Here is a 27,900-nt window from a genome sequence, read left to right as displayed (position 1 = left end):
TACATTGTATGTGTGTACTCTTGTTCCATGGTTTCACCACGACACACAGACTTTCCCTATTCCGTGGACATCAGCTGGCCCCAGCCTTTGGAGACAATCCGTCCGTTGCTGCAGTTCTACATCATCCAGTACAGAGAGGATCTCGGCGGTGGAGAGTACGGTGGCTGGCAAACCGCCTCCAACAATGTGCCAGCCACTGCCACTATGTATACATTGCGGCTGCCTCGTGTTGGCTTCTACCAGTACCGTGTGGTCGGTCAACTGGCACGTGGACCCCAAGCACTGGCCACCGGCATGGTGACAGTTAGAATGTCCGAAGGTATGTTCCATCGCTCATACCCACACTCTGCTGCAGCTTGATAATTCTTTCCGAATGGTTGCCATCCTTTTGATTTTTGGTGACATTGTTGAGTAAGAAAAATGTTCACCATTTTCAGCTGCTTACTTAGATGCGCACATCATCTTCAAAGTCTTATACATGTTCAAGTTCAGGTTGAATGTTTGCGTTATTGACCCTTGCACATTCACAGTTTAAACCTTTCACATTTGGTAGAACTACTCATTGGCCTGGCAACGATATAAACACACCTTTCCCTCAAACTAGTGGACCGTTAATTGAATGTAGTTTGGAAAATGATCTTCTGATGCAAGGAGATCACTTTCGCTTATTGTCATCTCATGTGTCACCTGTTGTGTGACAAAACCAGAGAATGGCAAAGATTCATTCACTCATTTTCTGGTCAATGTTTTCTGTGTGTTTGGTTCGTCCCTGTTAATTAGCGTCCACAAGTCCTCAGCAACCAACAACAGAAGTAATCACAAGTGACTCTGCAGCACCAACCACAGCTGCTCCTCAGCCCGTTCCTGTCACTCTTAGATGGCTGCAGCCACCAGCAACTGCTCTCCAATCAGTAGAACACCTCACTGTGGACTATCGCACTGCCTTGCCCAGCGGACAGTTTGGAGAATGGCAAGTTGGTGTTAACCATCTGAGGCCGACTACAACTGAAACTCAAATCACATTGCTATCCCCGGGCATGCATGAATTCCGCATTCTTGCCAATGTGTTTAGTCAGCAAGTTCAGATTGGAGCAGGAGACCTTGGGCTTCCTTTGCCGTCCAGTCCGATGACCATTGGTATATTCCCACATACCTTCATGTGGAGGATTTCCGGCGCGCCGTTCCAATTCTATCGCATCCGCTACCGTCGCGAAGGCACACAAGCATGGAGTATAGCATCGGATAGCATTCGTCCTGACACATCAATGATGTCATTTATGCTACCCGTTGGAACGTATGATTATGAGCTGTATGGCGTGTTTTCTGGTGAGGCTGTGTCTCTAGAGGACAGTGGCAAGTTCACCGTGACAGAGGCTAACACACTACCACGTAAGTCATGTTTCTTGTTGTTGGTGTTGCTGGTGTGTGTGTGTGTGTGTGTGTGTGTGTGTGTGTGTGTGTGTGTGTGTGTTTGTGTGCGCACACTGAATGTGTATAAATCCTGTGATGAGAGCATGGTATAGGTGGAATTGTGATAATTTGAATACGGCTTTCTTCCACTATACCGCTTAGTTAGAACTTTCTTCCTGGGATTGGTTTCATGGATCATTGCTTCTTGGTGGGTGAAGTCATCTACGCCCAGCACAATGGTCTTTGTGTTTTGTTGTCAACTGTGCGTGCTACTTCTGTTTAGCACAACTGACGGAGGCCACGTCTACACCAGTGTTAGTTACAACCCAGCCTCCACTACCGCCATTGATTGGACCAGGTGAGCATTGGGTTACTGCTGCTCCAAAGCACTCGGGCTTACAACCCGAGCTGAGCACTCAGGCTAAGCACTCGGGAATAGCACTCGGGAATAGCACTCGCATGTACAGAATTCCGTGGCTAAACGGTATGTCGCTACATGTACACCGGAACATTCGACACCTACCTACAGGGCATGCACTCTTGTGCAATACCGTATATTCTCTATTATAAGCGCAGGTCTCCATTACTAGCGCAGTCTCTAATACTAGCACACTGTGAGTGCCTATTGAAAATTTATTAGCGCAGTCTCTATCATAAGCGCAGCGCTTGTACTGGAGTGGGTTTCGGATCATGCGCAGTCATGATGACGTCATGAAACTGCACGCGCGTACGCAGCGCATCTACTTCACTGTACTACGAGTGTGTACAGTGTTCAAATGCGTTCATTTGCAGGAACAGAGTACAGGTCAGTACATGAACCGTTCAAGGACTCTTGATAAAAGAAGGAACTACCGGGTAACTGAAGTTTGTTGGATCGTCGTTTCCTTACCTTTCAGTTTGACTTGTGCGTAGCCACGAAGTGTGTTAGTCGGAGATGGATGAACAAGCTGCTTCCTCTGTGAAGACTAGGAAGAGAAACTCTGTGCCGGTGAAAAGGAAATTAGAAGCTGTGAAGTTTGCGGAGCAAGTGTCGAATTCAGCGGCAGCGAAAAAGTTCGGTGTGAATAGAAAGCAGATACAAGAATGGCGAAAGGCGAAGGTGAAACTCGAATCAGCTGCGAAATCTGGCAGCAGTAAACGAGTACATGGTGGTGGCCGGACACTTCGATTCAAGATGGTGAATGATCGCGTTCGGGATTGGGTTCACGAAAAGCGTGAACAGCGTCAGTTTGTTTCTCGACGCCTCATTCGACTCCAAGCAAAGAAAATAGCGAAGGACTTACCAGACTGTGGAGAATTCCGAGCTAGTATTGGGTGGCTGGAAAAGTTTCTGCGTCGTCATAAGCTGACTCTGCGTGCGACGACAACGACATGTCAGAAACCGCCAGCAGATTCAATCGACAAAATTGTCAATTTTGTCTTGTACCTCCGGGAGCTGCGCCGACAACACAGCTATCAGTCGGGAAACATCTTTGCCTGTGACGAGACCGCTGTGTGGGTCGACCCCATCGGTAAACGCTGCATCGAGAGTCGTGGAGCTAGGGACGTAACTGTGCAGATGCTTGGCCATGACAAGGTTCATATCACCGTAATGTTGTGTGCACGCGCGGATGGCACGAAGTGTAAGCCGTATGTGCTGCTGAATCGGAAGCGACCATTGCCTGAAGTCGTAACCAAATTTTTAGGCCGCCTTGTTCTGTCCTGGGCAGGGAGAGTGTGGATGGACAATGTCCTCACTGAGGATTTTCTGCGTCGTGTGCTTGGGCCCCTGGCATTCGGCAAACGTCTGCTCGTTTGGGACTCTTTTAGATGTCATATCTCGCAAGACACCAAAAACGTCATGTCGGAGCTTAAAATACACAGTGCTGTTGTTCCTGGTGGCTGCACCAAGTATGTGCAAGCTCCAGACGTGTCGTGGAACAAACCGTTCAAGGCTGCCATTGCGCGAGCACACGAGGATTGGATGGCCAGTGATGCGGAGAAGGAGGTTACCCGCGGCGGCAATCCCCGACCACCTCCCATTGCTACGTACCTGCAGTGGGTTGTGGATGCATGGGACGGCATCTCCACCGACTTGATTGAGAAATCCTTCAAGGCGCGTGGCATCACCAACGACTTACATGGACTGGAGGATGACCAGATCCATTGCTTCAAGCCGAATGGTCCCATCCCCGATGGTATGGAAGTTCTGAAATCCAAGTCGAGCAGCCATACCATCTCTGAGCCCGTACTTGTACCGGAGGAAGAGCATGACGAGCGAGAAGAGGAGATGATGGTTGTGGAGGTGCTGGAAGGAGGAGAAAGTTGCAGTGAGAGGGAGAGTGGGGAAGATGATGACGACGACGACGATGACGACTGCGATCTTTAAACTGAAACTGGACTCGAAACTTGATTCTTTGTGTGTGTGTGTGCGTGCGTGTGTGTGTGTGTGTGTGCATGCGTGTGCGTGTGCGTGTGTGCGCGCGCTCTGTGTGAGTGTGTGCGTGTCGGCTTGAATTCAGTGTTTTTTTCATGCATGACATCTGCCACGTACCTGGTATCTTCCTTGTTTCTGTGCAAGTGTGTGTTCGTTTCTCTTTGTTGGCACTTCTTTCGGAGTGGAATTCTGTGTTGCATGCATGATATCCGTCATATATTTCTCCTGGCTCTGTATGGATATATTGGTTGAAAAAATATAAGCACGGTCTCCAATATAAGCACGGTCTCTATTATAAGCACGGGGTAGAGGGGTGTTGAAAAAATATAAGCACGGCGCTTGTATTAGAGAATATACGGTATGTATATTGTATTCACGTTACGGGGCATGCATTCTGTGCAATACCGCCACTGCCAATACATATTCGTGTCACGGAGCAGGCAGCGTGGCCGGCTGCTGACAAGTGATCTACGCCTTCTCGCCGCTCAGACACTTTCACTTGGTCCCATGGTACATGTATACGCCAACCTCTCCCCCCCCTCTCCACACACACACACACACGCACACGCACCCCCCCCCCCCTCCCCCCCCCCCCCCCCCCCCCCTCCACACACACACTTGTGGGATAAAGCACACAGGACCGTGACTATGCCAGACGTACTACGCTATTTTGTGACATTGCATGTCTTTGGCATAGCTTCGTGAACAGTGTGTTGGCAATTGCTTTTGCTTTCTTACAGGCGGCAAGTTTGAGAATGAACTGATGAGCGCGCAGTGGGCTGTGGACTTTGATAATCAAAAGGTCCGGTTCATATTGCGTGGACAGGCTGGAAGATATGTTGCTGTTGGTCTCTCTGAAGATGAATACATGGTAAGATCAACGCAGGGTCAAGTTCAACACACATGGGAGAAACCTGCCGTCCAAAGTTGTTTGCTTGAGTTAGCCATCATGATTGTTTCTATTGTAGATATGTGTGACACCCTGTAAAGTGACCAGGACATGTCTATGGTCACTGCTAAGTCTGTATGAGAGTTTGGTAGTCTTCCACGATGTGGTCTTGTTCTTAGTGGAGACTCTATTCGTGATCGAATGTGCCATATTACACCTCACACGTCGTGTTACACGTCATGTTGTGCACCATGCAATTTGTATGTTGTACTGCTCTCCACGTTGCTGTACAGCCTACATGTATGTTACAGTTCTTAAGTTTAAGAATTTCAACTTAGACAGTTTTATGGGGAGCAGTGTTGGCCTTGATGGTTTCTTTGCCCCAGTTCTAGACGCGGGTCCGTGTCCAAGGATATGTTCGCTTCTTAAAATAGCGGTTCATATGGATAGACCATAGACCAGGATCCTACCAACTGTCCACTGGTTTTTAGGAAAGATGTACTTGGTCTCAAAGTGCCATTTCTTCCACCTTGCCTCAAGCTGTCAACACCTGTAAGTGTTGCCTGTGTGTGTGTGTGTGTGTGTGTGTGCGTGCGTGTGCGCGTTTGTGTGTGTGTGTGTATGTGTGTGTGTGTTTCTTTGTCTGTGTTCTGGTTCGTTTGTTTGACTTTGGTTCAGGTGCGCAGTGACATTCTTGTTGCGGTGATGAACAGCACTGGTGCCTTTGTAACGGATCAGTAAGTCTTGACCTTACTGTATCCTTTGAGCTCTGAACTTCCAGAGACAGATACTAAAATGTAAAGGTCGTCTATGCGAAAAGACCTTCGAGATCTTTTTGATAGAGGGGGGGGGGGGGGGGGTGCAGTGCAGCTGGTGCCTGTTGAGATGATTGTTAAATAACATTACATACTCTACGATGCATAAAACACTCTGCAAGCTTCTAGTGAGCAGATAGAAAAAATTGAAATTTGCATTCAGTATCACTTTTTCACTCCATGTACGGGTTTTCCCCCTTATAGACCGGCAATGAATATAATTATGACATGAAAAGTAGCTATATACAGGTAATATGCTTTACAGGTAATGTTCTTTGGTTTGAGGGAAAGGTGCAAACGGGAAAAGTCTGAAGAAAAAAAATTGACTATCACCACCAGGACTCGAACCAGGGACCAGGTATACAGGTATATAAGGTACATGCCATATATACAGTTACTCATGCCACAGGGCAAAGCAAAGAGCAGCACATAGTCCAGGCTGGCCAGGGTACTTCAAGCAGCAGTACCGAGATTCCTTCCTGATGTTGTTCCGCGAGCAGTAGCGACACTTCTTCTGTGGCTTCTCCTTCTTTGGGGTGCTCGGTATACTACGGATCACGTGGCGACTTGCAGGAACAGAGCATGCAACAGGTCTGGCTGGGGGGGGGGGGGGGGGGGGGGAGCAGCTCAAGCAGCAGCAGCACCAGACCTCCTTCCATACTGCAGCATGGTGTTCAATGCGATCGTGATGAAGGAGTGCTTCTTTGATTGGCAGATGTATTTGCGATACAACGCGAAAGCGTTCAGAAGACACTCTGCTAACAGATGGATGGCAAGCTTCTTGTACCACTTCTGTGTCTTTCTCGCCGCTGTGTAAAACTCACCATCTCATCATTTCTGTCGACGCCACCCATAGACTGGTTATAATCATGAACCAGCACCAGCTTCTTAGTCGGGAGGCGATGTACGTAACGCTCTTCGCTGTCCACGATACTAGTCGTATGGATAGTAGACAGGAAATGCACTTCCTTGGTGTCGGGCAGTCCAAAGAAGAGTATCCCATTCCACGAATGAAACACGAACTCTCCTCGTGACATATCACGGAAGTTTGTGACATGTTTTGGAAGCCCGCGCCGGCTTTTCCGGATTGTGCCGAACATCATGGTGCCATGCTGTGCAAGATAAATGACCAATTCAATGCTGGTATACCAATTGTCAATGTACAGCTGATAACCGTTGTTTTGCAGAGGCTCTATCAGCTTTGGTACTACGGTACGGGGCTTGCCCGGGTGCGCACCATGTGGTCATCAAACGTCGTGTCTTTCCCAACATAGATGATGTAATCACGCATGTATCCACTTGACTCGCAATGGTCGAAGACCTTCACGCCGAATCTGGCCCGCTTGGAGGGTATATACTGGCGGAATTGCAATCAGCCACGCCAAGCCGCCAGCTCTTTGTTATTGGACACACAGCGTGCTGGCGTGTACACCGTTCGAAACAGACCGCACATTATGTTGATCAGCGGACGTAGCTTTGCCCTGTGGATCAGTGGTGGCATTGTCGGCGGAATGCAGGAACGATAGCATGGCACACCAACAATCTTGTGGCATAGATATGCTGAAGACTGGCGTACTCAGCAGTGAAGTGTGTGTGTGTGGTGCTCCAATACATATCTATCTCTGGCTTGCTCTCTATGCCCATCAGCAGATAGAGGCTCATAAACACTTTCCTGTCCGGCACAGGACGGGCACCCGCTTCTTCAGTCGACTGTGCCGTGCCAAGCCTGCACCAAAGCGTGCCATGCAGGTACTGCTCTGCATGGCACGGTGTGTCCCCATCACCACCAGCAACTGTCATAGATCCCGGGGAGTGAAGAACAGCTTTGCAAAGTCATACGGGGTCGCCTCTGGTGGGCCGTTGGCTTTCATGCCGGCTTGGGCGGTGAATTGTGGGATATCAGGAATGTTTTCATCCCCATGCCATAACCCTACACAAAGCACATAGAGTAAGCAGAGTAGAGAATCCCATTTACGCCTGATACTTTGTACTGCATGGTATGATGCAGTGTATTATTGCTTGCCATGTGCAAATTTATTGGATTGGTTCACATATAGGTATGAAAAGTATGAATGCCGCAGACATCACCACGCAACATGACAATTTGTTCAAGGTTTAGTATTGTGTGTTCCAGAATCGATTTTCAAGCTCCGATCATCAGTGGAAATACGGAACTAAAGTGATCAAGGGAAAAACAAACTAAACCTTGAACAAATTGTCATGTTGCTTGGTGATGTCTGCGGCAATCATACTTTTCATAGCTATTATTAAACTTTTATCTCCACGTAGATTATTTGGTTCACATATGGTCGAAATTATCTTGAAAACAAATTGAAATTAACAGGTGACTATCTAGACTCTCTCTGGGTAGTCCCCAAGCGCTGTGGCCCATAGGAACTGATCGCGGAGCGATCTACAAGTCGGCACATCAGCATTGAAAAATGACGTATACATGTATATACATCCTCCGCGCATTGGTGTCGTTTTCAATGACGTCTATATACAGTCAACTTTGCATATAACGACACTCGGCCCACCAGAAAAGTGTCCTTATTCGCGAAGTGTCGTTATACCCGAAGTCTCATATGTATACAGGTAGAATGGACTTTGCTCTGGGCATGAAAAGTCTGTCGTTATTCGCGAATTGTTGTTATATCCGCAGTCGTTATTAGCGAAGTTGACTGTATGCGTCTTTAGCGCTGAATGAGTTAAGATTCTTTTCTCAACTTTGCCGTTTAGATACTCTATGCAGAGGTGTTTCAGTGAAAAGTAGCATGCATTGCTCAAGTTCTTCCATATGTAGTTGTCAGTTTCAAAGGCCTGGTGTCATCATTGGAATTCCTCAGCAAATTCTCTGGGATTATTTTCAGCCTATGTAGGTGTGTAAACTTCCCTCTTGCCCGTTAGCGGTTGATGCTGCTGTTTCTGTTTCTGCTGCTGCTGCTGATGATGTTGCTGCTGCTGTTGCTGCTGCTGTTGTGGCTGCTGTTTCTGTTTCTGCTGCTGCTGCTGCTACTGCACTGTCACCTACTGGTTTCTATTCAGGTTTGCCCTTACACGCAACACTCCATTTCTCGATATTGACGGTAGCCAGCTGAGTGAAATTGCTGCCCGTCAGAATGGTGCTGACGTGGAGTTTGCGTTCAGCATTCCGTGCGATAGCCAGGACGTACTTGATGATGTCAGTGCGTTACGCACACAGTACCTACTGTTTGCTACTGGTGCCACTGTGAACGGTGGTATCGGCTACCATGCCACCAACCGTTGGATACAGCGTACACAGCTAGCAGAATACTGCCGGGGTAAGGTGCTTGATTCAAGTCACTGACGACATGTACAGTCAGACCTTGCATAGCTGCACACATGCCTTTTCCACAAAAATATCCGGATAGGCGAGGGAACCGGATTATCGAACACACGTACTGTATGTATGCATGGCGTATGCTGTAAATCGGTGACCAACGATTTTGATCCGGATGGCGAGGGATCCGGATAAAAGAGGACCGGATAAAAGAGGACCGGATAGGCGAGGTCTGACTGTACTGTCACCTGCCCAATATTCACGTCACTACGTTTTCACGATTTCTCACAATCAGCATGTTCACGATGGCAAATGAAAGGAAATTTGGAAAAAGGAAAAAAAGGGAAGACCAAAAGTATTACATTCACTGGCGAGAAAACCACTTCAAAGGTTGGCAGTGTACAACAGGCTAATTGCGACACAGTCAATTTTTCAGCCTCACAAGCCATCCCAGCACAAGTTGCTATGGCGTTTGCTGTAGCATAGCTGTCATTGCTTCCAGTGATGGGTGTCTAAGGCCTGAGGTGTGTATTTGCGCTCGTGTGCGTGTGCATGTGTGCATACATCTGCATATGTAACTGTGATAGTGTTGCGTGCCAATGCATACTGTACAGTGTGCGTGTGTGCTTGAAGACCCTCATCAACTGGGTATTTGATTGGTTTTCTACTGTCCAGGCGAGACCAGCACCACCGTCGTGCCAGCCTCCGCTATAGACACCACTACACCCACTATCCCAGGACCAGCGGTGATTACAAGCTCTCCGGGAAACTCAAACACTTCAGGTAAGATGGCCGAGGCCGCCTTTTCTGTTTCTGGTGTTAAGGCACAAGAGCCATAGGACCTTTTCAAGCCCTGTGTGTGTCCATAGTCAACTTCCAGAGGGGGGGGGGGGGGAGCTACAGAACTTAGAGTAGAGTAGCAGAAACATTAGGCACCCTTAGCAAACAATGTTGTGTTGTAACGGTATTACCGTAAGGGGGGAAATACTGTGATTTGGGCTCGACCTTTAGCAAGATGCACGCTATTTTTAGTACGCTGTTGCCACGAGAATAGCTTTGATTTCGCGCGGTACAACCATTTATGTCACCATATGGGCCATATACGCGATACAAGGTGAACTGCGTACGGACTATGCAATATTTGGCCAAAAAACGTACCATTGGTCACAACGATAAATCAGCCCCCATAACGTTTTTACGCTGCAGCTTCAACGCTATTTGAGTGATCAAGGTACGAGTACCGTAAAAAATAGCGTTACCGTTGTTTGCTAAGGGTGTCTATTGTACTTTGATCACTGTTGTTGTAGTTGCTCATGTAATCTTCCTTCTGTAAATGATACCAGTATGATGGCGTTATGACTGTGTGTACTCACTGCTGGATGACATGTGCTTGCAGGGAGCTTTGAAGCAGAAGCCATCGCTGGCACAGTCAGTCCGTTCACCGCACGCTGGAAGGTAGACCAAGGGTCACAGTCTGTAACTATCAATCTTCACTCACCGCTCTTCGCCGCTGCCACCCAGTATGTGGCATTCGGTATATCCAATGACAGGCGTATGGTACGTACATCACAACTCACTCTCCAACATTATTGTTATTAGAAGGTATGGTCTATCAAAGCTGCACGTGTACGCTCACACAAACTGGTTGGGTTTTCTGAGACTGGGATGAGTCTGAGTGATTGCCCCTCCTCACTCCCAACATGCTTCTAAGCTGGTGTGCCCGAGAGCCTACCGTGTGTGCCAGTGATATTGTGACTATTTGGTTACCCCTAGGAATAGTCCAGGGTTAGCTGTGTGGCCTAATTTCACCCCACTGCCTCTCAGATGTTACCCCCCCCCCCCCTCCCATCCCCTTCTGCACCCACGTGAAGTGCTTGGTAGCTTCCTCATCGTATACTATTTTCATTTGTAACTGAAAAAAAAGGTGAAACCCAATGTGGATCGATCTCTTGTTTTGTTTTTTTTGCTTTTGCTGCCCTACTATCTACCTATTGTCGTCGTCGTCGTCGTCATCGGTGTTGTTGTTGTGCTCGCAGGCTGGCAGTGACATAATCACAGGTCATGTTGATGGCGGTGGACGGGTAGTTGTGGCGGACAGGTGAGCTTGAAATTGTTTCAGCTCTGTGGGCTTACGTCTGCTCAAGCTCAAGCGGGGCATTGTTTCTAATGGCTACTACTGTCAGACATGTAAATCTAACGTTTTAACGGGTGTGTGGCATGTCTTCGTTATAGCAAGTTCTGTTGTGGCTGTAAGGCCTCATACATGTACATGTATGTGTTATGTGTGGATATGCCTGAGAGTGTAAGATCGTTAACGTATCTTCTCGTTAACCTATGTATTTTGGACAATCGTTGAATTTGCGACTCGTTATAAAAACACTTACTTACAGTATTACTTTCAGCACCGTACCAGTGTTATACACTCCACTTGACACCGTGATGGTAGAATTACACCGTAAGAATTCTGTTTGTGAATGAACGAAGAGACGACGGATACACGAATCCAAAGCCAGAGACTTGAGACAAGACTGCCTTGAACCAATCATGCGTGTGCACCCCCAACAACACATACACGCGATGTCACGGCCGAGAGTTGAACAGCGCAACAGCATGGAGCACGTGTGCATGTTTTCTAGTTGACCGGTTCTACAGAGTAGTGAGAAATATGACATACAGTAAAACCTGGTTAGGAAGAACCGACTGATAAGACAAATGTTTGCCTAAGAAGAACTAGTATTCGTAACTGTATTGGATAAAACCCTGTGTATTCACTGGGTAAAATATATGGATAAGAAGAACTCCCGTTATTGCGAACAAATATCATCGGTCCCTTGATGTTCGTTCTAAAGAGGTTTGACTGTATATACTTCCTCCGCGTCATTAAAATTGTCGCTTCGCACATCGAAATATTTGTGACTTGGCTCGTCTTCGTCAGACAGCCGGAATCGCTGTTTTCTGTGTTCGAACACTGGTGCGACCCTTCCTGCACAATGTCTACTTGTTACTGAAGCCGTGGTGGTCTCGGACTTCGTCGAAGCTCTCTTCCGCACCAAGCAAATTCATCGCGCTCCGCACTATTCCGCCCCAGAGCGCATTTCGTTTTCTGGAGTTCGTGCCGTCCCACATCGTTCGAGTGGGCATTTATCAAGACTGCAAGCCCGGGTATAAGAATCCTGGTATCTCTCCTGAATATGAAATGCTGAAGTTGACGATGGCAAGAACAAAGTGGTCTCAAATTCCTAAAATGCGCTACTTGTGGCGCATGTTGCTGCGAAGGTAGCAGGTCTGAAAACACCGACAAAATCAGCGAAGCGCTTGCCAAGGAAAGAAGGTGCGGAACTGCTTACCCTACCCAGCTGGAAGGTCGTTACAGTGTACTTGAAAAATGCTAGCTTGCCTTCATCCCCTGCCACCTGGAGGCATGGATCGCTTGAAAACGAAGTTTCTTGACCTGAATTTGAACGCGCGTCTTCTTCATCGTATTGTTGAGTACTAAGGGTCTGCGTCAAACTCTGATGAAGACGTCGACCTTAGCTGCAAGTGCAGCGAAGCGGGAGGCCACAAACTAAAGCTTGGTCCGTCGACAATGCTCTGCCTCAATTTCTAGCTGATTTTGTTTCCTCGAGTGGACAAAATAAATTCGAAAAATCACTCTGGGAAGCGACAATTTTAATGACGCGGAGGAAGTACATGTATACATGTAGGTGCTATGGGTTTTGAGCCTGACATATACTAGTAGGGTGGCCAGGCCACTATGTAAATGCACCTTGCAGTTCTTGTAGTACTCGGTGTGGACGAAAGTCTCTGGTCTTGTGTGCGTTTGTGTGCACTGTGTATACACAGCTGCACTCTGCTCTGGACTCTGCTCTGTACTCTGCTCTGTACTCTGCTCTGTACTCTGCTCTGTACTCTGCTCTGTACTCTGCTCTGTACTCTGCTGTGTACTGCTACAGGTATGCACGTAGCTATGTTGTGTACGTTTGTGTGCAATGTGTTTACACTGCTGTGTGCTGTTGTGTGCTGCTGTGTGCTGTTGTGTCCTGCTGTGTGCTGCTGTATGCTGCTGTGTGCTGTTGTGTGCTGTTGTGTGCTGCTGTGTGCTGTTGTGTGCTGCTGTGTACTGCTGTGTGCTGTTGTGTACTGCTGTGTGCTGCTGTGTGCTGTTGTGTGCTGTTGTGTGCTGCTATAGGTATGCGCGTAGCTACGTTTTGCCGGAGCAGGACGAGCACAGCCAAGTGTCGAGTGTTATGGGCACACACGATGTAGACGGTACCAACATCACGTTCACCATTCCATGCTGGAGCGAGGACCCGAAAGACGTCGCAGTTGCCGGCAGCCACTTCTTCCTGTTTAGTCGGGGACCAGTGGACGACGGAGGTCAAATTGGCTTTCACGGAGTCGAAAATAAATGGTTCACAAGAGAACTTGTCCACATTGACTGTGGAGGTATGGGTCATGTTTCTTGTGGAGTTTTGTTGTTTCTTGGCACCTCCTCTGTTTTCTGGAAGCTGAAAGCAATGCATTATGTCTGTTTATGATGTATTGCCCCCCCCCCCATCAAACTTTAATTTGCTGCATATACCTGCTGAAGCTTCTCGATGAAGGACTCTCAAAGTTCTTCCTTAGGCGCTGTTATGGTTATTGCATCTGTGTGTGTGTGTGTGTGTGTGTGTGTGTGTGTATGTGTGTATATGTATGTGTGTGTGCGTGTGTGTGTATGTATGTGTGTGTGTGTGTGTGTGTGTGTGTGTGTGTGTGTGAACGTGAACGTGAACGTGTGTGTGTGTGTGTGTGTGTGTGTGTGAACGTGTCTGAAAATGCATTCGTGAGTGTGTCTGTGTGTATGTTTGTGTGCGTGTTCTGTTTTTGGCACCTATGTGTTCATTGCAGTTCGCCCATCGCCCTCCACAGCTCCGCCAACTGTTGCACCCACTGGTCAGTAAACAGGCAGCCAGCATACCCCGATTTGCTGCCAGTCATATCTCTGTTTCTTGCCATTGGTCTTGAGGACATGATTTTGGAGCTCTTGGAATATCTGGTGCTTCTTTGTATTCTGGAGTTCCTGATGTTCTCCCTTGTTTTAGTGTTGTTCAAGTTTTATGGAGACATTGGCAAGGGCATTGGAAGGTATTTTGACATTTGGCCCGATATCTGAGACTTTCGACCTTCGGGGCTACGCGGTTTTTTTGAGAAAACACTAAAAACAAATTTGTTCGCAAAAAATCGAATCTGTCGAAGCAAAGTGCGGAGACGACAATGGCGGAAGGAAATGGAAGGCGGTTCTTGTGTCAGTTGGTTATTGGGCTCACGGAGCACAGCAGCCGCGATCCCATGGACGGTGATGCATCGTTCTTTGTGGATATCCTGTCAAGCGGCGACAGCGCTTCTAGTTCTGAGAGCGCATGTCAGTCGAATCGATCGCAAATGACACGCGGTACTTACCTGTCGGGGGCGACGATGATGAGGACTTGGCCTGGATGAGTATGATCAAGGCCAACCACAGTCTGCCTCAGCGATAGTTGCTACAGCTCCAGGCAAGGACAACCAGGTGGATTCCTGAGGGTACGCCGCTTGCAAGGTCGCTGGCCGCCCTTGCGCGGGTGGCAGAACTGTTTCCTGAGTGTCACACCAGACCTGCTAAAACAGCACGAAATGATGCGAGTTTTCTTTGCGACGATGATCCTAAAATGTTTTTGATGGCAAGCTCGATACTCGAGCCAATAATGGCGAATCAGACCATCACGGAGCACGTGAGGCTGGGCAATCTCGAGTACTAGTAACATTCTGTTACAGTGGTCCCTCTATAATCCGGCACCATTTGTGCCACGAAAATCTGCTGGATTAGGGAGGGTGCTGGATTAACAAATCTGATTTACTGCTGCAATGTGCATGAAGAGGACATTTTGGCTACTGAAAATTGTGCTGGTTTATCGAGGGTGCTGGATTATAAAGTGCCGGATTAGAGAGGGACGACTGTACTTTTGAGTTGGTGGTGTGAAACGCTTGTCAGGCTGTGTTACTGATGTTTGGAAATGGTCAGTCTCCACAAAGTGTGACAAGGCGAATCTGGACGCATTTGCTCTGTTTGACTCCTTCACAATAAGTATGTGAATGCTGTTACATGTATCATGATGTTCCGTCAAAATCTGTTGCAGACTATCCTGTCAAGCATGTCCATCACCAGGAGAACAGATAAATCACCTCTCCTTCTAATGCTGCTATTGCTGCTGTTGAAACTACACAACCTCAATAAAGTCACGGAATGCTGGAAATGAAGTACCTGAACAGTCAAAACACTTTACTATATTAGTTGGCTATTGATATCACACGGAAACAATTTTTGGTGGCTCCAAACACACTGATCTTTCAAAATAGTAAAAAAAAGAAAAATTCATTAACATGACTCCTGACTGTAAAATGCATTTCTACATGGTCAATATTGGTCTGATGGCCGTGAAACGAAGTGACAATACTCTACAAAGGCTAGACATCAATTTGCAACAAAAAAATCAATTTCACCAAAACAGCCCCGAAGGTCGATTTTCTCAGATATTGGGCCATTTGTGCAGCCATGAAGAAGTGGGGGCCTCCCCGGGAAAAAAATTGGAAAACTGGGCCCTAATAGCCCATATGTGATTGCTTCAAAAGTCACAAGATGACATTATTGGTGTGGCTTTGACCGCACCTGCTGCACCATTTCCTACGTCCCTGGTTGGTGCCCTGCCCAAACAGTCCACTACAACTAGATGTGAGTGAGTGACAGGAGCATTGTTGGACCGCATCTGTGATATTCGTGCTTGTCAATGTAATCGAAGTTCACTCAGTATCCGTGATCAGTTTTCATGTGTTTCCATTGCAGGTTTCACGCCGATGTTCACGAGTGACTTTGTAGAGGCAGCCTGGGACGTAGACCGCAGCAAGGAAGAAGTCAGGTTCACCATACGTACCAGTGATGGAGACTACGTTGGATTTGGAATATCTGATAATCGGAGGATGGTTAGTGTGTGCAGCTGTGAGCATGCGCGCGCATGTGTGTGTGTGTGTGTGTGTGTGTGTGTGTATGTGTACATGTGGTGTTTGTCTCTCTGTGTCTGTCTGTCTTCAGTCTGTCTGTCCCTGTCTATCCGTCTGTCTGTTTATTTTATGAATCCCTTGGCTTAACCTGTGCTGGTGCGTAATCGTTCGGATAATCAAGCGTTTACTGAAATGTCTGTCTGTGTGTCTGTGCGATTTCACATGCTATTCTCTGTGCAGATGAATAGTGACATCATTACAGGCTTCCTCACTGAGTCTGGTGTCCAAGTACAAGATCGGTAAGTCTGTACGAAGCCCCAGCTGATGTTGATGTTGAACTCCAGTACTATTGACAAGCCCCAGCTGATGTTGATGGTGAACTCCAGTACTATTGACAAGCCCCAGCTGATGTTGATGGTGAACTCCAGTACTATTGACAAGCCCCAGCTGATGTTGATGGTGAACTCCAGTACTATTGACAACATCAGTTTAGTACATCTGCAGTAGTATTGCCTGAAAATGTTAGCTTCACCCATCCAATGTAGAGGAGACTGTTTCAAATAGGACCAGTTTGACAGAAAAATCGTTTAGACCCAAACCAATCATCAGCGTGGATTGTTCACTCAAAATATGTTTGTGGAAGGAAGCTGGCATGTTGAAGTTGGTTGTGAGGCCAGGGTCAATCGAACTGAGCCACTCCTTTATGTTGGCCCTTTGCCTCCAAGTCGCCCGATTTTTCGTTTCGAATTTTGGTGTCACGGAGGTGGCTTCAAACAGGAACAGTTTTGGAGTCCACGTCAAGTTCACCCTGACTTCTGAAATTAGGTAATCGCTATCGCTCCACAACGGCCAGCACAGAGAAACAATAAGCCTTATGTGTGCTTCCATTAGTTGTCATTGGTATACGGTGCTTTTTTGGCGAGAGACGAGCCGCTGTTTACCTGCGACAAGAAGAAGCAGCTGCGTGGCAAAAACCGCGGGAAATTGGTGGTGGAGATACCAGCGATCCCCATCTTCGTGCAAAGATTGATGTTTCTGTGTGTCTTCTGTTCATCCCGGTATTTCCAGCTTTTTGACTAGATATTGAGGTGTAGATAAAGGTGTTGAGCCAGCGTTGATTTTTCGGAAGACGTTTAACTCAAGTTGCAATGCGAAGCGGCACGTCAGAAACTCATCTGCCTGGTATGACGCTTCTGGTCATCACAGAGCCATGAAAATGTGGCTTGGAGTAAACACATCGTAGTCTCACTGTGACTTATGTTTTCTAATTAAAATACCAAGAGAGAAAGGAACATTGAGCCCGGTCCTGTTTTCGACCTACATTTATATCCTATTTGAAACCGGCTCCTCTACACCATTGGCATTGTGTTACTGGTTGCATGTGTTGTCCCGGGTATTAATTGCCATCTCCAGTGCTTGGTAGGACGCTGAGTTACGTCCTTCGCGAACAACATGGCCGACCCCATCTCAGATGGATTGACAATATTAAAAATGATCTAAAGCATGCCAATATTGATATTTCTGACTGTTTTGAACTGGCTCTAGACAAGAAAAAATGGCTGATGCTTGTGGAAAAATGTGCTGCGCTTGCGTAGTTGTTCTTACTGCGGTACATTCTAACAATAATGAGATGCCTTTTGTTGGCTCTTCTGCCTGGATTTCGTTGACAGATGCGTTAAGCCCATGGATCCTTCCATGAGTGACATGCGAACTGTAGCTATTATTATTATTATTATTGCATGTGTTGATTTGGTGTGAATGATTGTGTGAACTTCAAGATTACACCGTCCTTCTCTTCCTCCTGTCACAACTCCATCTTTGTAGATATGCAACAGCTTACACTGAACCAGAGGTTGATGCTAGCAGTCAGGTGATTGCTCCAACTGGCCGTCGCATTGGCAACATTGTAGAGATCTCATTCTCTATACCGTGTCAGAGTTCGGACACATCGGACATTGCCATCCATGGTGATCATTACTTTCTGTTTGCGTCCGGCAAGCTATCCGACGGACGGCCATTATATCATGGCTACAGAAGGGGAATGGCCACAGAGGAGCAGATTAACATTGATTGCTTGGGTAAGATTTATCATGCTATCGTTCAAGTCTTGATTGGTTACTTGTGCTGACTGTGTGTGTGTGTGTGTGTGTGTGTGTGTGTGTGTGTGTGTGTGTGTGTGTGTTGAACCTTCCAAGCGGCTTTGTCCGATCTGAAATCGACTTGGTCCAGCAGCGCAACGTCATGGAACACCTGGCCACCCCACCCACTGCTGAAGAGGCCCAGCGCTGCCTTTGTTATCTTACGAACGGGAAAGCTGCTGGAAGCTCCGGCATTCTACCGGAAATGGTCAAATACAACTGCGACCTATTCTATGCCAATCTGTTTAAGCTCATTACCGCGGTTTGGGAGGAGGGCGTAGTCCCGCAAGATTGGGTGAATGCTGAGATAATACCGATACCCAAGAAGGGTGACCTCACTAGCTGCGACAACTGGCGTGGCATCGCACTCCTCGACGTCATTGGCAAGCTGTTCGGACGCCTGCTGCAAAACCGATTGCAGAAAGTCGCCGAAAGTGTGCTGCCTGAATCACAGTGTGGTTTCCGGAAAGGTCGCTCCTGCACGGACATGTCGTTTGTTGTTCGCCAGGTTGTGGAGAAGTGTCACGAGCACCAATCCAAGGGATTCCTGGTGTTTGTCGATTTGAGGAAGGCATACGATTCTGTTCCGCGTGCTGCACTGTGGATTGTCCTGCTGAAGCTGGGAGTCCCGGAGCAACTGGTCAGCCTTCTGAAGTCTTTTCACGACAACATGACAGCCACGATCATCGTCAATGGTTCCCCCACTGAAGGCTTCCCAGTGTGCAACGGACTGCGCCAAGGGTGTACAATGGCACCGGTCCTTTTCAACTTGTTTGCTGGTGCAGTGATGGAACGTTGGTGCGCACGCGTCCAAGAGCGTGGAGTGTCTGGTTTTCCACTCCGTACCTGTGCCGATGGTCAGCTTTTCAAGAGATCTAAGCGTGGTCATGATATGGTCATCACAGATGGTGAGTTTGCTGATGATGCAGCCTTGTTTGCACCCAGCCACTCGGATGCTCAGCGTATGCTTGAGATGTTTGCGGAGGTCAGTGGGCTGTCTCTCAACATGGCAAAGACAGTGTTCATGGCTGTTCGGCACCAGATCAACGACAGTGACCGTACCCCGCTAAGCGTACAAGGCAACGCCATCCAGCATGTCAGCCAGTTCACATATCTCGGCTCAGTGGTAACACCAGACGGACGATGCCACACCGATGTGTCCAACCGCATAGCTGCTGCATCTAAGGCCTTTGGCAGCCTCTACTCGTCAGTTTTTCGGAACACTTCACTAACATCTAAGACGAAACAACACACGTACACATGCTGTGTGTTGTCGGTGCTGTTGTACGGGGCTGAGAACTGGACACTGTTGCGTGCCGACATACGTCGCCTTGAACAATTCCACAACCGCTGCGTTCGTGTCATTCTCGGCATCTCGCGTTCCAAACAGTGGGAGGACCACCTGTCATCTGCCTCGCTGCATAGAATGTGCGCTACAGAGCCAGTTGCTGACATGGTTGCCCGTCGACGGCTGCAGTGGCTTGGCCACATTGCCAGGATGGACGACCACCGGCTTCCAAAGGCAGTGTTGTTCTCGTGGCTCCATACTCCACGCCCTGCTCATGGCCCCAGGCGTCGATGGCGTGATGTGGTACGCGATGACCTCAAGGCGTTCGGTCTATACACCGGTTGGTACGACCTCGCAGCTGAACGTGGCGAGTGGATCCAATCCATCTCGGATGCTATTATTGCACGGCGCTTACGCCTTGAAACGACAGCCAAGTCAGTGTGTTGTGCGATCTGTGAGCGACTCTTCGCCAGTGAAAGCGGACTTCGGCGGCACAAATGCAGGGAAGAGCGACTGAAGCCGATCCATGAACAGGCCGGTGCTGTGTTGTGCGAAACGTGCCATCGTTGGTTTGCTAGCCGAGGTGGATTTGCTGTGCACAGCTGCTCTCCCAGTCTTGGTGACGCTCCAGTTCCAGAGATTTTTGCACCTCGCCCACCTGATTGCAGCCAATGTCATTACCAATGCCACACCTGTGACCACTGTTTCCGGAGCAAAGCTGGGCACCGCCGGCACAACTGCAACCGCAGAACATGCAGCTCTGGCTCCGAGCGCCGCACCATCCCATCAGGCGCGTACGCAGGGTCACCTCTAGGGGGGTTTCCAACTGAATCGCAAACAAAATGACTCGTTTAACCCTTTCTAAAGAGACCTAGGAAATTTTCAAAATTATGCTTTTTCGTGTTCTTTGGATCATAACTTCAGTTCTACTCACTCAATCTTCATTATCTTGGGCTTCCTGGAAGTGGAAAGGTACCAGGGAGAGAATGAGGTCGACCATGATAGCCAGGACACAGTACAGTCATGTACATATCCAGCGCTATAGGCTATCAAGTTATAGCGGTAGAGTGCAGCGACGGTGCGAAAATGGCCCAAAGGCCCAAACGCGTCCTGCTCCAGTGATTTCGTTTTTCTTGATCGCAGAGTTTCGATTTTTTTGGCTGTGTTCTCTTGAAAATATCCCAAGTGAAGCCCCTGCAAAATTGAGCAAGTCAGCGCAACGAAAAGTTTCGAATTCTGGATACTCGAGTCGCACTGCGCGCCTTTGAAATTGCGAGATCGCGGCTCAACTTACGAATGATTTATCTCAAGAGACATTGCTCGCAGCGCGTCGAAAATTGTTTCAACCGACAGCTGAGAGTTTTCTATTCGACCTGGATATTTGGATCGTTGGATTTGAGCGAGATTTGACTGAGTTGCGATCTGTTGAAGTTTTGCATTCTTGCCAGATCGATCGTGCGCCCTACCAAAAATGCCCTAAAACGTTGCTCGTTTGTAACATTTGGGGGGTTTCCGGGCAACGGGAAACCCCCCTGCGTACGCGCCTGCCCATGCCCGACCTGCTCTCGGAAGTTCACACGTCTCCAGTACCTGGCTCAACACAAATGCAAGAAGTAACTCTGCCCTCCTTGCCTCTTTGAGGCACTGCATCACCTTTAGGTGGCAGGTTCAAGGTGTGTGTGTGTGTGTGTGTGTGTGTGTGTGTGTGTATGTGTGTGTGTGTGTGTGTGTGTGTGTGTGTGTGTGTGTGTGTGTGTGTGTGTGTGTGTGTGTGTGTGTGTGTGTGTGTGTGTGAGAGAGAGAGAGAGAGAGAGAGAGAGAGAGATTAAGTTACATTTATAAAGACGGGTAAGTCTAACAAATGAGGACTGAGACCTCTACAACAGGGTTTTTACGCCTGAAAGCAGGTGCATGATTTAACAAGCAGGTTGTCAGTCTAGATTTTATGCGCAGATGGAGAAAAAAGCGCAGAATTTTTGTAATGAGATGAAAAGCAGAAATAATAAGAAAAGATGAAATGAAAGCCTGCTCACAACCCCGCCCAGCCTTGCGAACTGGGAATGGTGGATTAAGAACCCGGGTTCAACGCTCGAGCAAGCGCTCTCCACTCAAGGTGTTCACAGCATCTGATAGGAACTCATATGGAGAAATGATAGAAAAGAAATAATAAGATAAAGATTTAAGTTGAGCACTCTTACCTTAGCGCGAACCCTTGCCGCTCGCCTTGTGCAACGCTCACTGCTCTTGGAGCATTTCGAGCACTCTTGGCGGGGTTTGCAGCTCTTTATAAAAATGCTTTGCTTCACGGAAACGTATTTCATTGCGAAGAGCTGCGCTTCGGTCCTCTGAGCTGTGCTGGGGAGCTCTAACAGAGCGAAACAGTTGCTGTCCACAGATTTGAGTAAGATAAAGGGAATAAATTTCAACGCACCTCAATAAACGGAGTCCCACATACAGTACCTCAGAAAAGTGGATCTTCCGACCAGTGTTTTTGTTGACGTCGCAACCAGATGATGTAGCTGCTTCGCAGAGATGTCTTACTGCACAAATAACGAGAGAGCTTGGAAGCTCAGGGCCCTACGCTATGCTTTTTTGCCTTGATGACCTAGAGAAAAAAAAGCATAGGGATGTTATAAATTCTTTAAAAAATTAAAAAATTCCTTTTTTTTAAGACATAACCTGGGATTCGAACCCGCACTATCGCGCGCCCTGCATGCATCCCCCGATACACTTCGCATACTGTAAATCATATTAAGTTAACGACCCGCAAAGTTAACGATTTTCTGATTTTTGCAGGTTAACGATTTGTAAAGTTAACGATTTTCTCAGACTGACGCCGTAAAAAAATTGTTGCATGTATTGAATGTGATTCCCGGTCACTGATTGTTTGATCTGGTACGAAACTGTGGTTAAAAATAAAGTTGATTCTCAGGTCATAAGCCTGTGAAAATAAAACAGAAACAGAAAAATAATAAGGCACCCATTTTGATAATCCAGGGGATGGCCCACGCCTGGTAAAGAGAATAAATAGAGAAAAGAAAAGATGGATATTTCACAGGAAGTACATGTACAATTTGAATGTGATTACTAGCATACAAGTACGTTTTTTGTAAAATAAATATTATGATGCATTTCAACCACAGTACAAATCAATCTCAAAGTCAAAGGATGTAATAGTACTAGTACAGATTTCAGCTGACACAACAGCAATAGCAATGTCTGTAGAGGTAAGTATCTAAACATCATCAGAGGTAAGGTCAACCCAAGCGACAGTAGCCACAGGAGACGGAGCAGTAGAGTCAGAAGCAGAATCAACAGCAGAGGACGGAACAGCAGAAGACGGAACAGCAGAGGATGGAGCACCAGAAGACGGAACAGCAGAGGATGGAGCAGCAGAAGCAGCAGAAGATGGAGCAGCAGGGAAAGGAGCAGCAGAGGATGGAACAGAGGACGGAGCAGCGGAAGCAGCAGAGGACGGAGCAGCGGAAGCAGCAGGAGACGGAGCAGCGGTAGCAGCAGAGGACGGAGCAGCAGAAGCAGCAGAAGACGAAGCAGCAGTAGACGGAGCAGCGGAAGCAGCAGAGGACAGAGCAGCAGAAGACGAAGCAGCAGAAGACGGAGCAGCGGTAGCAGCAGAGGATGGAGCAGCGGTAGCAGCAGAGGATGGAGCAGCGGTAGCAGCAGAAGAAGTAGGAGGAGAAAGTGCAGCTGTGATGCCAGCCTCTGCAAATCCGCGCATGACGGTTGCCTTCTGCTCCTTCAGCCAGGATAAGGTTGCGACCAGCCACTGGAAGTGTAACGGCTTGACGATGGAAGTGCGCAAGTCCAGTTTGACGTTGGTCGCATCTGCTCCGTTGCCCATGTCTTCCGCAACCTGCTTCGCGTACCAGTCGCCGAACTGGTTCTTCAGGTGGCGCTTGAAGGGCTCATTGACGGTCAGATCAAGCGGCTGCAGCATGCCGGTGCAGCCAGCAGGGATGAATAGAACCTTGATGTTGTTATCCGAGAGCCTCTTCAATACTGCCGCACAACGGTGTGCAGCAAAGACATCCCAGATGAGAAGGCCGCACTGCGTGTCCGCAAGATCCAGACGTTCACGCTCACTAGCGAAGAACGGGACGAGCACGCGGTCAATAAACTCCAACATGGTGACTTCGTTGGACCAGTGATTGTCGGAATGTGTTACATTCCAGCCAGGTGGTACATTCCCGGAAGGATGGCAGCGGGTTGTCTTCCCAGCGTAAATCAGCTGAGGAGGCAACACTTGACCTGCAGCTGAAACGCCGAGCAGCACAGTCATCTCTCTCTTGTCGTCGAGACCAACAATGTCCACCTGCCGACTGCCCTGCTCCGCCATCGTCCACTTGTTTACTGGGACCATCTTTGCTCCAGTTTGATCACAGTTGACCACCATCGTCGGAGGAACGTCGTTCTCCGCCACCACACTAGCGACTTTCCTCAGAAATTCAGCTTTTACAGCAGGGAAATCTGGGGGCGTCTTCCGGGCAGTTCTCGTTCCCTTACGCTTGACATAGCCAAGACGATCCATAAAAGATACGGCCCAGGACTTGTTCAGGTCGACCCTTCCTCCGTTCTCTTTCAGTAGAGAGGGATTCTTATGGCAGACGATGCCCTTCGCCGCCGCTACGACAATTGCCGAGCTGATCGGCGACCCAGAGCCACGCAAACTTCGTATGAGTTGCTTCGTCAGATCTTCGATCTCCTGAGGCAGGTGAAGCGGCCTGCCACGAGGGCCGGATGGAACAACGCTAACATCAGCCAAGCTCTTACCCTGCTGAACCTGGGTCTGCAAATTTCGTTTGAAATTTCGCACAGTTGCCTCTGGGACAGGACGGCCGAGCTCCTTCGAAAACTTAGTAACGGCGCTCTTGTTACCAAACTGAATGGCATGTCGTCCAATCTTGGTCCGGACCTCCTCGTCGTAGGATGCAGTCGACGTCCTCTTGCGCTTTCGCCCAACAACCTCCGTCGACGATACCTCAGCCGCTGCAGCAGCTTCGCCGACCTGCAATGCTTTCTCATTGTCAACGTTCACTGACTCGGCAGTCGTGCGAGGCAAGAAATAATTCGTGATCGACATGATTGTCAGGAGGAATCAAAACCAAAACTACTGCTACAACACTCCAGCCAGTAAAACAAACAACAACCATCGTCTTGCCAAGCAAAGTTACTTTACTTCACCGTCGAATGCGCCATGCGCCAGCGGCAAACACCAGCACTAGCACAAGTAACAGGAACTGTTACTGTTTCATGCACCCGTGCAATGCAGTACATCGTACAATGTATCAAGATTGCATGCATGATCTGCACTGCACAGTCAGTACAGCACTGTACTACAGAAAAGTACAACTTTTACTAACGAATTTTAAGATAACGACAAATCTGTACTCGTTAACTCGTTAGATTTACTTGTTCGTTACATATTCATGATTTACAGTACATACTAATTCTTCCAAGTTGCTTCACGTTATGATCTTGCATTTGAAAGCCCTATTTGAATATGCATTGTGGCCAGCCGTCTTTGATGGTACGGTACGGGATAGGTACGGGACAGGTACGATCGAGGGTAATACGACACCGTCTACCGCCTTGATGACGGCAAAAAAAGCATAGGGATGTTATAAATTTTTCAATTCTCCTATTTTTTAGGCATATCCTGGGATTCGAACCCGCACTATCGCCCTACATGCATTCCCCTATACACTTCGCATTCATACCCATTCTTCCAAGTTGCTTCACGTTATGATCTTGCGTTTGAAAGCCCTATTTGAATATTGCGGCCAGCTGTATTTGGCCAGCTGTGTTTGATGGTACGGTACGGTACGGGACAGATACGGGATAGCGCCAGGCGTGACACAAACACACAAACAAACAAACACACAAAATACCAAATTAAAGCTGTGTGGACCCTGGCTAGCGCCAGACGTTACTGAAGTAACGTCTTCTGCATAGCTACGGGAACAAATAAATTTTATTCCCGTAGCTATGCAGAAGACGTTACTTCAGTAACGTCTGGCGCTAGCCAGGGTCCACACAGCTTTAATTTGGTGTTTGTTTGTGTCACGCCTGGCGCTATCCGTATCTGACGGCAAAAAAGGATAGGATGTTATAATTTTTTCAATTCTCCTTTTTTTTCAGGCATATCCTGGGATTCGAACCCGCACTATCGCCCTACATGCATTCCCCCATACACTTCGCATTCATACCCATTCTTCCAAGTTGCTTTACGTTATTATCTTGTGTTTGAAAGCCCTATTTGAATATTGCGGGCAGCTGTATGTGGCCAGCTGTGTTTGATGGTACGGTACGGGAGACGGTGTCGTATTACCCTCGATCGTACCTGTCCCGTACCTATCCCCTACCGTACCGTGCCATCAAAGACGGCTGGCCACAATGCATATTCAAATAGGGCTTTCAAATGCAAGATCACAATGTGAAACAACTTGGAAGAATTAGTATGTATGCGAAGTGTATCGGGGGATGCATGCAGGGCGCACGATAGTGCGGGTTCGAATCCCAGGTTATGTCTTAAAAAAAAAGGAATTTTTTAAAGAATTTATAACATCCCTATCCTTTTTTTGTCTAGGTCATCAAGGCAAAAAAGCATAGTGTAGGGCCCTGAGCTTCCAAGCTCTCTCGTTCTTCGATTACAAAACCCAAGCGCTTTCAGAGCCCTCTGAAGAGAGTCCGGGATGAAACCACGCACACCTACCTCAACCGAAAAAGAAACGACCTGCCACCCGTTTGCTCGGCATTGATCAGCCAGATCCGCATACCGCCTGTCCTTCCGCGAGTTACTGACACTGAATCTGCAACTCCATCCAGAATACAATCCTACGACTCGTAGAGTACAGAACATTATCTGGTCTTAGGGTGGTAAGTGCAACACAGCTAGGGAAAGAAATCTTTGCACTAACTGAGTCGACAAGAAGTTTCCAGTCTGAGGCCGCTGACAGGAGATCAGTCGTAACCAACTTTCGTCTGGGCTGAACGCGAACTGGCTTCTCTCCCGCCTTGCAAAACGAGATGAAGTCAAGCTCATTTGAATTTTCGGTTTGTACGGTGTTTGCAGCAGCGCGGATTCGAATCTCCTCACGCATGTTCCTGACGATGACCCCGAGTACGTTGTCGTGCCTCCAGGTGTAACGTCCCTCCAGGGAGGGAGAGAGAGAGAGAGAGAGAGAGAGAGAGAGAGAGAGAGAGAGAGAGAGAGAGAGAGAGAGAGAGAAAGAGAGAGGGGGGGGGGGAGAAAGAGAGAGGGGGAGAGAGGGGGAGAAAGAGAGAGAGAGAGAGAGAGAGAGAGAGAGAGAGAGAGAGAGAGGGCGAGAGGGAGGGCGAGAGGGAGGGAGAGAGAGAGAGGGAGAGAGAGGGGGAGGGGGGGGGGGGGAGGGAGATGGTTTGGCTGTACGCCGCCTGAACGTGAATGGTTGAAGACTGTGCACTTGTTGCATGACTTTTGTATATGTACTTGGATGCAGCTCCGCCGACAACTACTCCACCAGCCCCACCAACAACCACTCCAGCAGCTCTTCCAACAACCAGTATGCTGACAGAGACAAGCAGTGCACAAACAAGTGAGTTACTCAATCACTCATCCTATGAATGAAATGCTTTGGCGGCTTGGTCGGTGCTGTTACTCTGTCATCGCTGTGCTGAGTCAGTTTAGAGAAACGCTACTCTTGTGAAGTGTACATAAAGCATTCAGGATTTCTAAAGCGTAAGGACGTAGCACTTAGTCACCAGCACCACTAGCACACTAGTAGCTCTCCGCAACCGCACTGTTATGCAACCGCACTGTTATGCAACCACACTGTTATGCAACCACACTGTTATGCAACCACACTGTTATGCAACCACACTGTTATGCATTTGAACTGACCAAGGGCTTGTAGTGTTTGCAATGGAATCGCAGCCATCCCATTCCCAGAGACGCAGGAACGTGAAGGGCAAGTGTTTGTTTGCTTTACATGTTGTTGATGTTCACGTACTGCATTGGGACTAGAGCTAAGACGTATGATTATTGTTGGACTTTGACGTGGTACTGTATCCTGTCTCACCAGTACAGTGAAACTAGTGAGTGATATGATCATTGGTGGACTGCATCTGTGATTTGGGTTCTTGTCAATGTAATCGAAGGTCACTCAGTATCCGTGATCCGTTTTCATGTGTTTCCATAGCAGGTTTCACGCCGATGTTCACGAGTGACTTTGTAGAGGCAGCCTGGGACGTAGACCGCAGCAAGGAAGAAGTCAGGTTCACCATACGTACCAGTGATGGAGACTACGTTGGATTTGGAATATCTGATGATCGGAGGATGGTTAGTGTGTGCAGTTTTGACACTATGGATTTGTGTATCTCTATTTGTTACGAATCATCGTTGTTTGGGGACTCGTGGGTGTTGACCTTTTCCTGGAGACGTCGTCTTGACCAATATTTGGCAATTAGAAAGTACAAATGAAAATACGTCCAAAAATTTAACTCTGATACTGAGCCAGTAATAAATGTACATACTTGCCTGTGCGTATGACAGAGAGAGAGAGACAGAGGGGGAGGAGTGAGCGTGCGTGTGTGTGAGCGTGCGTGTGTGTGAGCATGTGTGTGTGAGCGT

General features: G+C 48.0%; 1 protein-coding gene across 1 annotated transcript in view; it reads left to right on the top strand.

Moving 5' to 3' along the window:
• The window catches only part of LOC135808245 (uncharacterized), a 172,611-nt gene that overhangs the window by 14,203 nt on the left and 130,508 nt on the right, over nt 1-27,900 (top strand). The window contains exons 12-27 of the mRNA XM_065321411.1: nt 50-319; nt 781-1,389; nt 1,694-1,768; nt 4,567-4,697; nt 5,394-5,452; nt 8,576-8,832; nt 9,507-9,614; nt 10,228-10,388; nt 10,868-10,929; nt 13,021-13,277; nt 13,722-13,766; nt 15,691-15,827; nt 16,086-16,144; nt 17,670-17,923; nt 26,771-26,866; nt 27,473-27,609. Of these exons, the coding sequence (XP_065177483.1) occupies nt 50-319; nt 781-1,389; nt 1,694-1,768; nt 4,567-4,697; nt 5,394-5,452; nt 8,576-8,832; nt 9,507-9,614; nt 10,228-10,388; nt 10,868-10,929; nt 13,021-13,277; nt 13,722-13,766; nt 15,691-15,827; nt 16,086-16,144; nt 17,670-17,923; nt 26,771-26,866; nt 27,473-27,609 (2,717 nt within the window). The remainder of the gene's footprint in view (nt 1-49; nt 320-780; nt 1,390-1,693; nt 1,769-4,566; nt 4,698-5,393; nt 5,453-8,575; nt 8,833-9,506; nt 9,615-10,227; nt 10,389-10,867; nt 10,930-13,020; nt 13,278-13,721; nt 13,767-15,690; nt 15,828-16,085; nt 16,145-17,669; nt 17,924-26,770; nt 26,867-27,472; nt 27,610-27,900) is intronic.

Source organism: Sycon ciliatum, chromosome 2 (assembly GCF_964019385.1).
Source record: "Sycon ciliatum chromosome 2, ocSycCili1.1, whole genome shotgun sequence".
Taxonomy (NCBI): domain Eukaryota; kingdom Metazoa; phylum Porifera; class Calcarea; order Leucosolenida; family Sycettidae; genus Sycon; species Sycon ciliatum.
This window is presented reverse-complemented; position numbering and strand designations above follow the sequence as displayed.